At 41.3% G+C, this 17,001-nt stretch overlaps 1 protein-coding gene across 1 annotated transcript in view; it reads right to left on the bottom strand.

The window, feature by feature from the left end:
- Window positions 1-1,443: 1,443 nt before the first annotated feature.
- The window catches only part of LOC139746586 (constitutive coactivator of peroxisome proliferator-activated receptor gamma-like), a 98,694-nt gene continuing 83,136 nt past the window's right edge, over window positions 1,444-17,001 (bottom strand). Inside the window, exon 6 of the mRNA XM_071657979.1 lies at window positions 1,444-6,500. Within this exon, the coding sequence (XP_071514080.1) occupies window positions 6,087-6,500 (414 nt within the window). The 3' untranslated portion in view covers window positions 1,444-6,086. The remainder of the gene's footprint in view (window positions 6,501-17,001) is intronic.

Below are 17,001 nucleotides of genomic sequence, written 5' to 3' on the forward strand. Positions count from 1 at the left end.
TAAATACATCCCATTCCTCCTCCACTCCCCTTACGTCCTTCATTCTCACCTTTTTCCATTCTGTACTCAGTCTCTCCTGGTACTTTCTCACACAAGTCTCCTTCCCAAGCTCACTTACTCTCACCACTCTCATCACCCCAACATTCTCTCTTCCTTTTTGAATGAAAACCTCTACAAAATCTTCACCTTTGCCTCCACAAGATAATAATCAGACATCCCTCCAGTTGCACCTCTCAGCTCATAAACATCCAAAAGTCTCTCTTTCGTGTGCCTATCAATTAACACGTAATCCAGTAACGCTCTCTGGCCATCTCTCCTACTTACATACATATACTTATGTATATCTCTCCTCTTAAACCAGGTATTCCCAATCACCAGTCCTTTTTTAGCACATAAATCTACAAGCTCTTCACCATTTCCATTTACAACACTGAACACCCCATGTACACCAATTATTCCCTCAACTGCCACATTACTCACCTTTGCATTCAAATCACCCATCACTATAACCCGGTCTCGTGCATCAAAATTACTAAGACACTCACTCAGCTGGTCCCAAAACACTTGCCTCTCATGATCTTTCTTCTCATGCCCAGGTGCATATACACCAATAATCACCCATCTCTCTCCATCCACTTTCAGTTTTACCCATATCAATCTAAAGTTTACTTTCTAACACTCTATCACATACTCCCGCCACTCCTGTTTCAGGAGTAGTGCTACTCCTTCCCTTGCTCTTGTCCTCTCACTAACCCCTGACTTTACTCCCAAGACATTCCCATACCACTCTTCCCCTTTACCCTTGAGCTTTGTTTCACTCAGAGCCAAAACATCCAGGTTCCTTTCCTCAAACATACCAATATCTCTCCTTTTTTCTCTCATCTTGGTTACATCCACACACATTTAGTCACCCTAATCTGAGCCTTCGAGGAGGATGAGCACTCCCCACTTGACTCCTTCTTCCGTTTCCCCATTTAGAAAGTTAAAATACAAGGAGGGGAGGGTTTCTAGCCCCCTGCTCACGTCTCCTTTAGCTGTCTTCTACAACACATGAGGAATGTGTGGGAAGTATTCTTTCTCCCCTATCCCCAGGGAAAAATATGTCAGAAAATTATCCTGACAAGGTATCATATATGTATACAGTTGCATTCACTCGGCAACAGGATCACCCAATTCTATGAATGCAACACTTAAGTTCCAATCATCTCAATTTAGATCTACATTAATGCCACAATTGTCTTTGTAAGAACTGCTTCATTATTATAGATTATCTGCTGCATAAATAGCTAAGATCATTAGCAGTACTTTGCAAGGATGCTCGACAAAACAAGATGAGTGCACAACTGACAATTCTGTTATAATAATGAGCATATTTAGCAGTTCATTTATACACTATTTCCATTCTGATAGTCTGCCTAGTAAGAAATTTATTAAAACACGTGCTTATGGGTTAGAACTACTTATAATTATTTATATACCTACAGTAATTTTCAATTGGATTTACAAAGTAAAAAGTTCTTTTCAGTAATATTCTACAATGATTCAAAATAAATCACTTTTAACAACTCTGCAAATAATTTAAATCTTATTTTTAGCATACAAAACAGAACTGTAATTCACACAGTTAATATACAGTAGAGCTCAAATATAACTCCTACTGAATCGGATAATTGACATTTTCATGGTGCTACCTATGGTTTTATCACAGAATTATGCACTTCTCATGTAAAATTCAAAAACATGAAGTTCTAGTAAACTAAAAGTGGATCAATACTGGTATCTTTCATGGAGCTAACTATGGTTTTATCAATGAATTATGCACTTTTCAGGTATTATTCATAACCTGTCAACATACACAAGCTACAATAATGGAGCACATTAGCAAACAGCAAGGCTAAAATCAGCACAAGAGCCAACAGCAAAGCAAAACTAGTTCCTCTTCAGAGCATCTATGGATTAAAATCTTTCAAAGATTTCAGTAATTTGGCTTTAGAAAATATATACTTTCACATTAATTGCATTCAGAGAAGGACGCACTTTATCTTGCACCCATTCACTGAAGTCCATCTTGTCTCTGTAGGTAACTTAACATTTGTCCTAAACTATGTCTTACATTTAAAAATAAATTTGGCCATGTCCCCACATTCAAATATTGTTTTATACCACTTTAAATTATACCCCACCTCAGTAGATGAACATACTGACATTGAATAACATTTCTCAAATGCATACTCTCCATTCTGTTTTGGGATAAATTCTGCATAATTAGTACCATGGATTGACTCTGCCTTGTCCCTCAATGAATATCTTCTCACTTGGGCAAATTTTATTTTTTCTTCCGAGCATATTTTTTTCATACAGTTGGTTGACCATCCCATATAAGTTCAGTCATGTTCTTGGGAAAATCTTCCATAGTCTACCAAACATTATATGGGTATTTTGCTCCATACTTATAAAAGTATCCAGTACGTCAATCCACATTCTGCTTTTCACCTATGGATAAATTTTGCATTTCTCCCATGAAAAGAGTCTGTCCTATCACCTTGACGAAATTCCATCTTGCACAAGCCAGTCATGTGTTTTTTTTTGTTTATGGAGAAATTCTGTATCATTGAATAAGATGAATTCTTTCACAGTATTGTATGAATAAATACTATATTTTCTACCTTGATAACTGAGTGGTAGTGGCAAATAATTTTTCCACTAGGATAAGCATAAGACTCATTTTTCTTTCACTTTAAACAAATGTCAATAATAAAATTTAGCTTTCCTTACTATCAAAAAAAAGAGGGATACCAACAATTCAATGAAATAAATGTACTTTTAATTATTTATCTATGAATAAAACCCACTGATTTTTATTGAACACACAGTACTATTATTTAAACTTGCTGAGCAAACTTTATGTACTATGCTGGTTTCTAAAATCAACTTTACCAGCAATGAAGAAAATCTACAGCAAACCAGCTAAACTGATCTTCCATGTCTAAGAGATATCCACATAATGAATGATAAAGGCTAAAAAAAAAAAAAAAACATTCATTCGAAAACTATCTTTCAAGAAAATTTGCAACAGCCATCCAATTGGTTAAGCAATTATACAGCAAGTGATTACCACTGCCATGTGCACATAAAGTCTGTCACAAGTTAATGGACACATATTGAAAGATTCAACAATAATTACACTTATGACAAATTTGGAGTCCATGCAACAAAATACAAAAAAATCTAGTATCCAAAAATATAAGAGGGAGCATACTGCTAAAACACATTAGACACACTACAATCTCAGCTAAGCATTTGCATAGCTTGCCATGCTAATGCCACTTCTCTACTGATAACACGAGCATCATTTCCTACAGCGCCTCTTAAAGATAAATCGTATGTACAAGCTTCATACCAACAATCACATAGCATGCAATTGGTTAAGCTGCACAAATAAGTTATCTCCAATGCAAAAAATCAGTACAAAATAAACTGACTAGTATTCTTTAAAACCTGATCTTTTATAGAACGATGCTATGATTTTGTTGAGTAGGTCAACCTTATTCTTGAAATCACCTGATCAGGTGTGACAACCCTGTTCTATGATCTAGTTAGTTATATTAATTGCTATGAACATCTAGTCAGGTATGGAAACCCTACTCTGATAAGGTGAGGCAACCCATCTCTGTGATCATCTAACTGGGTATGGTAACTATGCTATGCAATCAATTAATCAGGTACAACATCCATGCTCTGTGCTCAACTAACAAGGTATGATAACCTTGCCCTAACGAACTGTTATCACTTAGCTGGATATGGACACTCTACCCCTGAAATCACTTTTTGAAGAATAATCTTTTTTTTTTCTCTAAATCTTCTGGTCACTGAGTAGTGATACTCAGCCATGTGATCCACTGTTCATGTACAGAAGAACTGCCCTGTAATCACTTTGTGAAGCATGACAACTTTATTCTGGTCTTATTCTGAAACAGACCAACATACCCTCAATAGTATGGCAACCTTGCAAGAAATGGCAACCCATCTCCAGTCACTGAGCAATTACAGTAAACCATTTTTCTGGCCACCTAACAGGGCATACCAATCCTGCTGTGTGATCATCTAGCTGGACATACCAATCCTGCTCTGTGATCACCTACCTGGGAATACCATCCCTGCTCTGTGATCACCTAGATGGGCCTACAAACCCTGCTCTGGGATCACTTAGCTAGGCACACCAACTGTGCACTGTGATCACTTAGTTGGGCATACCAAACCTGCTCTGTGATCACCTACCTATGCACATCAACCTTTCACTGTGGTCACTTATTTGGGCATACCAACCCTGCATTGTAACCACAGTGCTGGGCACAAAACCAACCTTGCTCTTTGATCACCTAGCAGGGCATACCTATCCTACTTTGTGATCACCTTACTGGCCACATCAACCATGCTTCATGATCACCTAGTTTAGATTTACCAATCCCACTAAATGATCACCTAAATGGACATATCAACTCTGCTGTGTGATCACCTAGCTGGTGTACCAACCCTGCTCTATTATCACCCAGTTGAGCATACTAACCCTGTTCTGTGATCACCTAGTTAGGCAAACCAACCCTGTTTTGTGATTACCTAGCTAGGCACACCATCCCTACTCAGCAATCAGCAAGCCAAGCACACCAACCCTGCTCTGTGATCAGTTAGCTGGGCATACCAACCCTACTCTGTGATCTACCTTACAAAGTATACCAACCCTGCTCTGTGATCATCTATTTGAGCACATCAACCCTGTGTTGTGATCACCTAGCCAGGCACACCAAACGTGCTCTAAGATCACTTAGCTGGGCATACCAACCCTCCTTTGTAATCACCAATCCGGATTTGTGATCACCCACCTGTGCATACCAAACCAGCTGTGATCACCTAGCTGGGCATATCAATCCTGCTCTGAGATTGCCAATTTAGGCATACCAGCCCTGATCTGAGATCACCTAGTTAGGCACACCAACCATGCTCTATGATCACCTAGCAAGGCACATCATCTCTGCTCTGTGGTAACCTAACTGTGCATACCAACCTTGCTCTAATATCTAGCTGGACTAATCAACCCTGCTCTCTGATCATCTAGCTGGGCATACCAACCCTGCTTTCTGATCATCTAGATGGATATATCAACCCTGTTCTCTGATCGTCTAGATGGACATACCAACCCTCCTCTGTGATTACCTAGCTAGGTACACCAACCCTGCTGTGTGATCTCCTAGGTGAGCATACCCACCCTGCTCTAAGATCACCTAGATGGGTATCCCAGCCCTGCTCTATAATAACCTAGTTGGGCACACCAACCCTACTCCGTGATCACCTAGTTAGACATACCAACCCTGCTCTATGATAACCTAGTAGGGCACAGCAACCCGGCTCTGTGATCACCTACCTGGGCATACCAATCATGTTCTGTGATCACCTACTCGGGCACACCAACCCTGCTCTGTAATTACCCAGCTGGGTATACCAATACTGCTCTTTAATCTCTTAACTAGGCATATCAAGCAACCTTTGTGCTTGGCTAGTGGGGTGTACCAACCCTGTTCTGTTATTACCTAGCTGGGCTTACCAACCTTGTTCTGTGATCACCTAGCTCAGTATACCAACCCTGCTCTGTGATCACCAAGCTGAGCATAACAACCCTGCTGTAATCACCTAGCTGGCTATACCAACCCTGGTCTGTGATCAACTAAGTGGACATACCAACCATTCCCAGTGATCACCTAGCTGGGCACACCAACCTTACTCTGTGATCAGCCAGCCGGTCATACTAACCCTGCTCTGTGATCACCTAGCTGGGCACACCGACTATCCCTAGTGATCACCTAGCCAGGTATACCACACCCCTTCTGTGATCACTTAGCTGGGTATGCCTAACCTCCTCTGATTACCTAGCTGGATTTGGCAACCCTTCTCTGTGATCACATAGCTGAGAATATTAACCCATCTGTGTAATCACTCAGTTGGGTATACCAACATTTTTTGTGATCACATAGCTGGATATGGTAACCCTCACCTGTGATCACCTAGCTGGGTAGAGCAACCCTACTGTGTGATCATGATGCTGTTTTCTTAGGAGACTTAGCTGGAGATTTTGCTACAGGTGACTTGACCGCAGATGATTTGGCAACAGGTGACTTAGGCTGAGGAGATTTGTGGGAAACTTTCCCATGTGGTTTCCCAGAACGTGGTGAGCTGGGGGAGACAAGAGGAGAGGACCCCCTGGATGGGTTTTTCACAAGGGTGTTCTTGGTGATGGCCAAAGTGGTGGGATGCTCTAAACTGGGAGTACTTGGTGGGGAAGAGGAGGGTGTGCTGTTCGCCCCAAGATGAAGTTTCTTCTTTGGACTACCATGTGGGCTCCGACTTGAGTGTTCAGGAGAATTTGAGGTCTTGGAAACAGGGAAAGGTGGAGGCATGTGGGGCAGTATTAAACTTTTCATCTCCACAAATTTTTTTAAAATATCATCCTGAAAATATTTACAATGAGATAATATCTTAAGAGTGAACTGATTATTATCAAATTACAAGAAACACTGCCTTTGGTAAACTGAATATTGCTCAAGCACAAATTCCTTACATCATATGTCAACAACCCAAGTATCTATGAAACAGATTTTTGATTCAGAGGCAGTAAGTGCTCTAATCCAAATCCTAATCTTGAAATATTACAATACTGATTGAAATAATTACATATAAAGCATATAAACCTTAGTATTGCTCTTGACTGACCAACAGGCAACATTTACAATGCTCCCCATTTCCTCAAAGATTACCAATATAGGTATTACCCTAAATAAAGTTCTCTCTACTAGGTAAACAATGGACAGCATCTTATCAGGTTGTGAAGCAAACCAAGGTGCTGGTTGAGTGGTCCTTGATTAAATGTCAGGATATAAAAACCACTTGCTCCTCTTCTATCATGGTTAGTTTCTCTAACATTAGGAAAATATACAAAAGATGTGTGCTTCCACTCAAATACACTATCAAAAACTGAAGCATGAGTTATATAATAATGAATTCAAAAAGAATCAGAAAGGGCAAAGCTGACTGCACTTTATTATCCTTTTTCTTTGACACAAGGCAAGATGTAGGACTTGGGAGCATGCTCTTGCTTCATTTGAATTTCAGGATGATCCTAGTATCATTCTGGTTGAAGATTCCTTAATACCAACACCATTGGTTTTTGCTCTTGGGAAATATAATGACACCATCAAAAGCTCTTCTCATATAGTGTAATGACATTCACTATGCAGATGGGATATAATATAAGCAGACCAGAGGAAAGAACTCCTGGTACAAGACTCTCATCAGCAAGTTCAAAGAAAGCCAGTCATAGAAAACACATTACTGCTCATATATGACAAATTTATGCACACTAAGCAGAATCAAATGTAAAGCTAAGTTACTTTGCAGGGAGAAGGGGAATGCATTTTATGTTGGTCTGTGAAATCACTTCAGTTGTGATAGAAACTTATGTAGTATAGATGATATCCATCAGAACAGAGTAGAAACCCAACTTGATGGGTATCAAGACCAGAATATTAGAAATATGTTATAGGTAGAAATAGGCGAACCAATCATCCAATACAGGAGACAATAGAAACAAGAGCCCTACCAGCGGGGGTAAATATGGTCAACCATAAATAGGCGAACCAATCATCCAATACAGGAGACAATAGAAACAAGAGCCCTACCAGCGGGGGCAAATAAGGTCAACCATAAGTCAATGACGCATCTAACCATGGTCTGGGAACCCTAGACCAACATCACCAAGGCTCTGGGCTCCTATACAATAACCCTTCTCATGCTATCCCACCCATGTTATGTGTTAGCAGGGCAAATTTAAACATAAAAGAGGGCCCAGAAAACTGATTTGCAAGGCCCTAAATAACTGCAAAGCAAAATTAGTTTGCTGTATGCAAACAGTGTAACATTAAAATGGAACAAATTAATAGCATTTGCCCTCAACAAGAACCAAGCACTACAGAAATTTCAAAAACATGGACAGTAAAAAATTACTGACTGCTGATTTTCCAATACCATATGATTGGTGAGGGAAGCTACCAATGGGAGAAGTTGTCTTTAAGACTGGGTTAGGATGGCATCTGCTCACTGTCTGGTGAGTTATTTTGGTGTGTATTTGTTTAGTTTATGCAGTACTTCTTAGGGGAAGATACTTTCTTTATACAAACTGCTGAATATGAAGCAGAAGGTGAGTCATATCTTTATTCGGGTGTTTGTGTTTGGTCATGGAGTGGTGAATGGGAGGGGTCTAGGACTGTTGCAAAAAAGTGAGTATCGAGCAGACTGTCATGGGAATGACACTAGCAACTGAATGCCCCAATCAAGGTCATTTCAGGCTTCACATATTCACTACATGTGGAAAAGAAGCTGTGGTTTCGGTGCGTTACACATAACAGTTACAGACAGAGTGAATGAATGTGGCCTTTTTTGTCTGTTTTCTGGCACTACCTCACTGAAACAGGGGGTATCAATGATGTTTCCTGAGAGACGGAGTAGCGCCAGGAATGGATGAAGGCAAGCAAGAATGAATATGTACATGGGTATATATGTATATGTCTGTGTATGTGGATGTATGTATAGGTTGATATGTATATGTGTATATGGGTAAAACTGAAAGAGGATGGAGAGAGATGGGTGATCATTGGTACCTATGCACCTGGTCATGAGAAGAAAGTTCATGAGAAGCAAGTGTTTTGGGAGCAGCTGAGTGAGTATGTTAGCAACTCTGATGCACGAGACCGGGTTATAGTGATGGGTGACTTGAATGCAAAGGTGAGTAATGTGGCAGTTGAGGGTATAATTGGTGTACATGAGGTGTTCAGTGTTGTAAATGGAAATGGTGAAGAGCTTATAGATTTGTGTGCTGAAAAAGAACTGGTGATTAGGAATACCTGCTTTAAAAAGAGAGATATACATAAGTATACATATTTAAGTAGGAGAGATGGCCAGAGAGCGTTACTGGATTAGGTGTTAATTGATAGGCATGTGAAAGAGAGACTTCTGGATGTTAATGTTATGAGAGAGGCAACTGGAGGGATATCTGATCATTATCTTATGAAGGAAAAGGAGAAGATATGAAGAAGTTTTCAGAAAAGAAGAGAGTGGTGAGAGTAAGTGAGCTTGGGAAGGAGACTTGTGTGAGATTGAGTGCAGAATGGAAAAAGGTGAGAGCAAATGACATAAAGGGAGTTGGGAGGAGTGGGATGTATTTAGGGAAGCAGTGATAGCTTGTGCAAAAGATGCCTGCAGCACAAGAAAGGGTGGAGGTGGGCAGATTAGGAAGGGGAGCGATTGGTGGGATGAAGAAGTAAGACTCTTAGTGAAAGAGAAAAGAGAGGCATTTGGATGATTTTTGCAGGGAAATAGTGAAAATGACTGGGAGATGTATAAAAGAAAGAGGCAAGAGGTCAAGAGAAAGGTGCAAGAGGTGAAAAAGAGGGCAAATGAGAGTTGGGGTGAGAGAGTATCACTAAATTTTAGGAAGAATAAAAAGATGTTTTAAAAGGAGGTAAACAAGTGCATAAGACAAGAGAACAACTGGGAAAATTGATGAAGGGGCAAATGGGGAGGTAATAACAAGTAGTGGTGGAGCGAGAGGGAGATGGAGTGAGTATTTTCAAGGTTTGTTGAATGTGTTCGATGAGAGATTGGCAGATATAGGGTGTTTTGGTGGAGGTGGTGTGTGAAGTAAGAGGGTCAGGGAGAATGATTTGCTAAATAGAGAAGAGGTAATGAAAGCTTTGCAGAAGATGAAATCTGGCAAGGCAGAAGGGTTGGATGGTATTACTGTGGAATTTACTATACAAGGGGGTGACTGTTATTGACTGGTTGGTGAGGATATTCAGTGTATGTATGGTTCATGGTGAAGTGCCTGAGGATTGGCAGAATGCATGCATAGTGGCATTGTACAAAGGCAAAGGGGATAAAGGTGAGTGTTCAAATTACAGAGGTATAAGTTTGCTGAGTATTGCTGAGAAATTATATGGGAGGGTATTGATTGAAAGGGCCAAGGCATATACAGAGCATCATATTGGGGAAGAGCAGTGTGGTGTCAGAAGTGGTAGAGGATATGTGGATCAGGTGTTTGCTTTGAAGAATGTATGTGAGAAATAGAAAAAAAGATAGATTTGTATGTAGCATTTATGGATCTGGAGAAGGCATATGATAGAGTTCATAAAGATGCTCTGTGGAAGGTATTAAGAGTATATGGTGTGGAATGTAAGTTGCTAGAAGCAGTGAAAAGTTTTTATCGAGGATGTAAGAAATGTGTATGAGTAGGAAGAAAGGAAAGTCATGGGTTCCCAATGAATATCGTTTTGCAGAAGGGGTGCGTGATATATTTTTCATTATTATACTTTGTCGCTGTCTCCCGCGTTAGCAAGGTAGCGCAAGGAAACAGACGAAAGAATGGCCCAACCCACCCATATACACATGTATATACATAAGCGCCCACACATGCACATATACATACCTATGCATTTCAACGTATAAGTACATATACATACAGAGACATACATATATACACTCGTACATAGTCATACTTGCCGCCTTCATCCATGCCTGTCGCCATCCCACCACACATGAAATGGCAACCCCCTCTCCCCGCGCATGTGTGAGGCAGAACTAGAAAAAGACAACAAAGGCCACATTCATTCACCCAGTCTCTAGTTGTCATGTGTAATGCACCGAAACCACAGCTCCCTTTCCACATCTAAGCCCCACAAAACTTTCCATGGTGTACCCCAGATGCTTCACATGCCCTGGTTCAATCCATTGACAGCACGTCGACCCTGGTATACGACATCGTTCTAATTCACTCTATTCCTTGCACGCCTTTCACCCTCCTGTATGTTCAGGCCCAGGTTGCTCAAAATCTTTTTCACTCCATCCTTCCACCTTCAATTTGGTCTCCCACTTCTCCTCAGATCCTCCAACTCTGAAACATATATTTTTTTTTTTTTTTTTTTGCTTTGTCGCTGTCTCCCGCGTTTGCGAGGTAGCGCAAGGAAACAGACGAAAGAAATGGCCCAACCCACCCCCGTACACATGTATATACATACGTCCACACACGCAAATATACATACCTACACAGCTTTCCATGGTTTACCCCAGACGCTTCACATGCCTTGATTCAATCCACTGACAGCACGTCAACCCCGGTATACCACATCGCTCCAATTCACTCTATTCCTTGCCCTCCTTTCACCCTCCTGCATGTTCAGGCCCCGATCACACAAAATCTTTTTCACTCCATCTTTCCACCTCCAATTTGGTCTCCCTCTTCTCCTCGTTCCCTCCACCTCCGACACATATATTCTCTTGGTCAATCTTTCCTCACTCATTCTCTCCATGTGCCCGAACCATTTCAAAACACCCTCTTCTGCTCTCTCAACCACGCTCTTTTTATTTCCACACATCTCTCTTACCCTTACGTTACTTACTCGATCAAACCACCTCACACCACACATTGTCCTCAAACATCTCATTTCCAGCACATCCATCCTCCTGCGCACAACTCTATCCAGAGCCCACGCCTCGCAACCATACAACATTGTTGGAACCACTATTCCTTCAAACATACCCATTTTTGCTTTCCGAGATAATGTTCTCGACTTCCACACATTCTTCAAGGCTCCCAGAATTTTCGCCCCCTCCCCCACCCTATGATCCACTTCCGCTTCCATGGTTCCATCCGCTGCCAGATCCACTCCCAGATATCTATTTGTCAATCTTTCCTTACTCATTCTCTCCATGCAACCATTTGAATACACCATCTTCTGCTCTCTTAACCACACTTTTTATCACCACACATCTCTCTTACCCTTTCTTTACTTACTCAATCAAACCACCTCACACCACATACTGTCCTCAAACATCTCATTTCCAACACATCCACCCTCCTCCGCACAACTCTATCTATTGACCACGTCTTGCAACCATATAACCATATAATTATTCCTTCAAAAATACCCATTTTTGCTTTCGAGATAATGTTCTCACCTTCCACACATTCATCAACGCTCCTAGAACTTTCGCCCCCTTCCCTACCCTGTGACACAGTTCCGCTTCCATGGTTTCATCCGCTGCCAAATCCACTCCTAGATATCTAAAACACTTCACTTCCTCCAGTTTTTCTCCATTCAAACTTACCTCCCAATTGACTTGTCCCTCAACCCTACTGTACCTAATAACCTTGCTTTTATTCACATTTACTCTCTACTTTCTTCTTTCACACACTTTACCAAACTCACTCACCAGCTTCTGCAGTTTCTTACCCGAATCAGCCACCAGTACTGTATCGTCAGTGAACAACAACTGACTCACTTCCCAAGCTCTCTCATCCCAAACAGACTGCATACTTACCCCTCTTTCCAAAACTCTTGCATTCACCTCCCTAACAACCCAATCCATAAACAAATTAAACAATTATGGAGACATCATGCACCCCTGCCACAAACCAACATTCACTGAGAACCAATCACTTTCCTCTCTTCCTACACGTACACATGCCTTACATCCTCGATAAAAACTTTTCACTGCTTCCAGCAACTTGCCTCCCACACCATATATTCTTAATACCTTCCAGAGAGCATCTATCAACTCTATGATATGCCTTCTCCAGATCCATAAATGCTACATACAAATCCATTTGTTTTTCTAAGTATTTCTCACAAATATTCTTCAGAGTATACACCTGATCCACACATCCTCTATCACTTCTGAAACCACACTACTCTTCCCCAATCTGATGTTCTGTACATGCCTTCACCCTCTCAATCAATACCTTCCCATATAATTTCCAAGGAATACTCAACAAACTTATTTACCTCTGTAATTTGAGCACTCACCTTTATCCCCTTTGCCTTTGTACAATGGCACTATGCATGCATTCCGCCAATCCTCAGATACTTCACCATGAGTCATACATACACTGAATATCCTCACCAATCAGTCAACAACACAGTCACCCCCTTTTTTAATAAAGTCCACTGCAATACCATTCAAACCTGCCGCCTTGCCAGCTTTCATCTTCCACAAAGCTTTCACTACCTCTTCTCTGTTTACCAAATCATTCTCCCTAACTCTCTCACTTCGCACACCACCTCGACCAAAACACCCTATATCTGCCACTCTATCATCAAACACATTCAACAAACCTTCAAAATACTCACTCCATCTCCTTTTCACATCACCACTACTTGTTATTACCTCCCCATTAGCCCCCTTCATTGATGTTCCCATTTCTTCCCTTGTCTTACGCACTTTATTTATCTCCTTCCAAAATATTTTTTTATTCTCCCTAAAATTTAATGATACTCTCTCACCCCAACTCTCATTAACCCTCTTTTTCACCTCTTGCACCTTTCTCTTGACCTCCTGCCCCTTTCTTTTATACATCTCCCAGTCATTTGCACTATTTCCCCGCAAAACCATCCAAATGCCTCTCTCTTCTCTTTCACTAATAACCTTACTTCTTCATCCCACCAATCACTATCCTTTCTAATTTGCCCACCTCCCATGCTTCTCATGCCACAAGCATCTTTTGTGCAAGCCATCACTGCTTCCCTAAATACATCCCATTCCTCCCCCACTCCCCTTACATCCTTTGCTCTCACCTTTTTCCATTCTGCACTCAGTCTCTCCTGGTATTTCCTCAAACAAGTCTCCTTCCCATGCTCACTTACTCTCACCACTCTCTTCACCCCAACATTCTCTCTTCTTTTCTGAAAACCTCTACAAATCTTCACCTTCGCCTCCACAAGATAATGATCAGACATCCCTCCAATTGTACCTCTCAGCACATTAACATCTAAAAGAATCTCTCACGCACCTATCAATTAACACTTATTCCAATAACGCTCTCTGGCCATCTCTCCTACTTACATACATATACTTATGTATATCTCTCTTTTTAAACCAAGTATTCCCAATCGCTAATCCTTTTTTCAGTACACAAATCTACAAGCTCTTCACCATTTACAACACTGAACAGCCCATTTACACCAATTATTCCCTGAACTACCACACTACTCACCTTTGCATCCAAATCACCCATTCCTATAACCCAGTCTCATGCATCAAAACTGGTAACACACCCACTCAGCTGCTTCCAAAACACTTGCCTATCATGATCTTTCTTCTCATGCCCAGGTGCATTGGCACCAATAATCATCCATCTCTCTCCATCCACTTACAGTTTTACCCATATCAATCTAGAGTTCACTTTCTTACACTCTATCACATACTCCCACAACTCCTGTTTCAGGAGTAGTGCTACTCCTTCCTTTGCTCTTGTCCTCTCACCAACCCCTGACTTTACTCCCAAAACATTCCCAAACCACTCTTCCCCCTTACCCTTGAGCTTTGTTTCACTCAAAGCCAAAACATCCAGGTTCGTTTCCTTAAACACTATACCTATCTCTCCTTTTTTCTCATCTTGGTTACATCCACACACATTTAGACACCCCAATCTGAGCTTTCAAGGAGGATGAGCACTTCCTGCATGACTCCTTCTTCTGTTTCCCCTTTTACAAAGTTACAAAGTTAAAATACAAGGAAAGGAGAGTTTCTAGCCCCACCACTCCTGTCCCCTTTAATCGTGGAAAGTATTCTTTCTCCCCTATCCCCAGGGATAACATTAAAAACGGAACTCCATCTATTAATTATATAAGATTGAGTTGATAGAGATGCTCTGTGGAAGATATTAAGATTATATGGTGTGGGAGGTAAGTTGCTAGAAGCAGTGAAACGTTTTCATCAAGGATGTATGGTATGTTTACGAGTAGGAAGAGAGGAAAGTGATCAGTTCCCAGTGAAAGTCTGTTTGCAGCAGGGGTGCGTGATGTCCCCATGGTTGTTTAATTTGTTTATGGATGGGGTTGTTTACGAGGTGAATGCAAGAGTCTTGGAGAGAGGGGCAAGTATGCAGTCTGTTGTGGATGAGAGGGCTTGGGAAGTGAGTCAGGTGTTGTTCACTGATGATACAGCACTGGTGGTTGATTTGGGTGAGAAACTGCAGAAGCTGGTGACTGAGTTTGGTAAAGTGTGTGAAAGAAGAAAGCTGAGAGCAAATGTGAATAAGAGCAAGGTTATTAGGTACAGTAGGGTTGAGGGACAAGTCAACTGGGAGGTAAGTTTGAATGGAGAAAAACTGGAAGAAGTGAAGTGTTTTAGGCATCTGGGAGTGGATTTAGCAGCAGATGGAACCAAGAAAGTGGAAGTGAGTTACAGGGTGGGGAAGGGGGCAAAAGTTCTGGGAGCACTGAAGAATGTGTGTAAGGCCAGAACATTATCTTTGGTTACATGGAGAGAATGAGTGAGGAAAGACTGAGAAAGAGGATTTATGTGTCAGAGGTGGAGGGAACGAGGAGAAGTGGGACACCAAATTGGAGGTTAAAGGATGTGGTGAAGAAGATTTTGAGCGATTTGGGCCTTAACATGCAGGAGGGTGAAAGGCGTGCAAGGAATAGAATGAACTGGAATGATGTGGTATACCTGGGTTGACGTGCTGTCAAAGGATTAAACCGGGGCATGTGAAGCGTCTGGAGTAAACCATGGAAAGTTTTGTGAAGCCTGCATGTGGAAAGGGAGCTGTAGTTTCGGTGCATTATACATGACAGCTAGAGACTGAGTGTGAAGCAATGTGGCCTTTGTTGTCTTTTCCTAGCGCTACCTCGTGTGCATGCTGGGGGAGGGGGGGTTTTATTTCATGGGTGGCAGGGTGGTGACAGGAATGAATGAAGGCAGCAAGTATGAATTATGTACATGTGTACATATGTCTGTGTATGTGTATGTTGAAATGTATAGGTATGTATATGTGCATGTGTGGACGTGTATGTATATATACATGTGTATGTGGGTGGGTTGGGCCATTCTTTCGTCAGTTTCCTAGCGCTACTTTCCTAATGCGGGACACAGTGACAAAGTATAATAAATAAATATGAATAAATAAATATACATATTTCATGTGTGGCAGGGTGGCAATGGGAATGGATAAAGGCAACAAGTATGAATATGTACATGTGTATATATGTATATGTCTGTGTCTGTATATATATGTATACGTTGAAATGTACAGGTATGTATATGTGCATGTGTGGGTGTGTATGTATAGGTATGTGTATGTGGGTGCGTTGGGCCATTCTTTCATCTGTTTCCTTGCACTACCTCGCTAGTGCGAGAGACAGTGACAAAGTATAATAAAAAAGATAATGTATGAATTTTTATTTATCATACTTTGCATTTCATTCTTTTTATTATTATACTTTGTCGTTGTCTCCTGCATTAGCGAGGTAGCGCAAGGAAACTTACGAAAGAATGGCCCAACCCACCCACATACGCATGTATATACATACACGTCCACACACACAAACATATACATACCTATACATTTCAACATTTTTCTTTTTTTTTTTGCATTGTCGCTGTCTCCCGCGTTTGTGAGGTAGTGCAAGGAAACAGACAAAAGAAATGGCCCAACCCACCCCCATACACATGTATATACATACGTCCACACATGCAAATATACATACCTACACAGCTTTCCATGGTTTACACCAGACGCTTCACATGCCCTGATTCAATCCACTGACAGCACGTCAACCCCGGTATACCACATCAATCCAATTCACTCTATTCCTTGTCCTCCTTTCACCCTCCTGCATGTTCAGGCCCCGATCACACAAAATCTTTTTCACTCCATCTTTCCACCTCCAATTTGGTCTCCCTCTTCTCGTTCCCTCCACCTCCGACACATATATCCTCTTGGTCAATCTTTCCTCACTCATTCTCTCCATGTGCCCACACCATTTCAAAACACCCTCTTCTGCTCTCTCAACCACGCTCTTTTTATTTCCACACATCTCTCTTACCCTTACGTTACTTACTCGATCAAACCACCTCACACCACATATTGTCCTCAAACATCTCATTTCCAGCACATCC

This window comes from Panulirus ornatus, chromosome 65, assembly GCF_036320965.1.
Source record: "Panulirus ornatus isolate Po-2019 chromosome 65, ASM3632096v1, whole genome shotgun sequence".
NCBI classification, from domain to species: domain Eukaryota; kingdom Metazoa; phylum Arthropoda; class Malacostraca; order Decapoda; family Palinuridae; genus Panulirus; species Panulirus ornatus.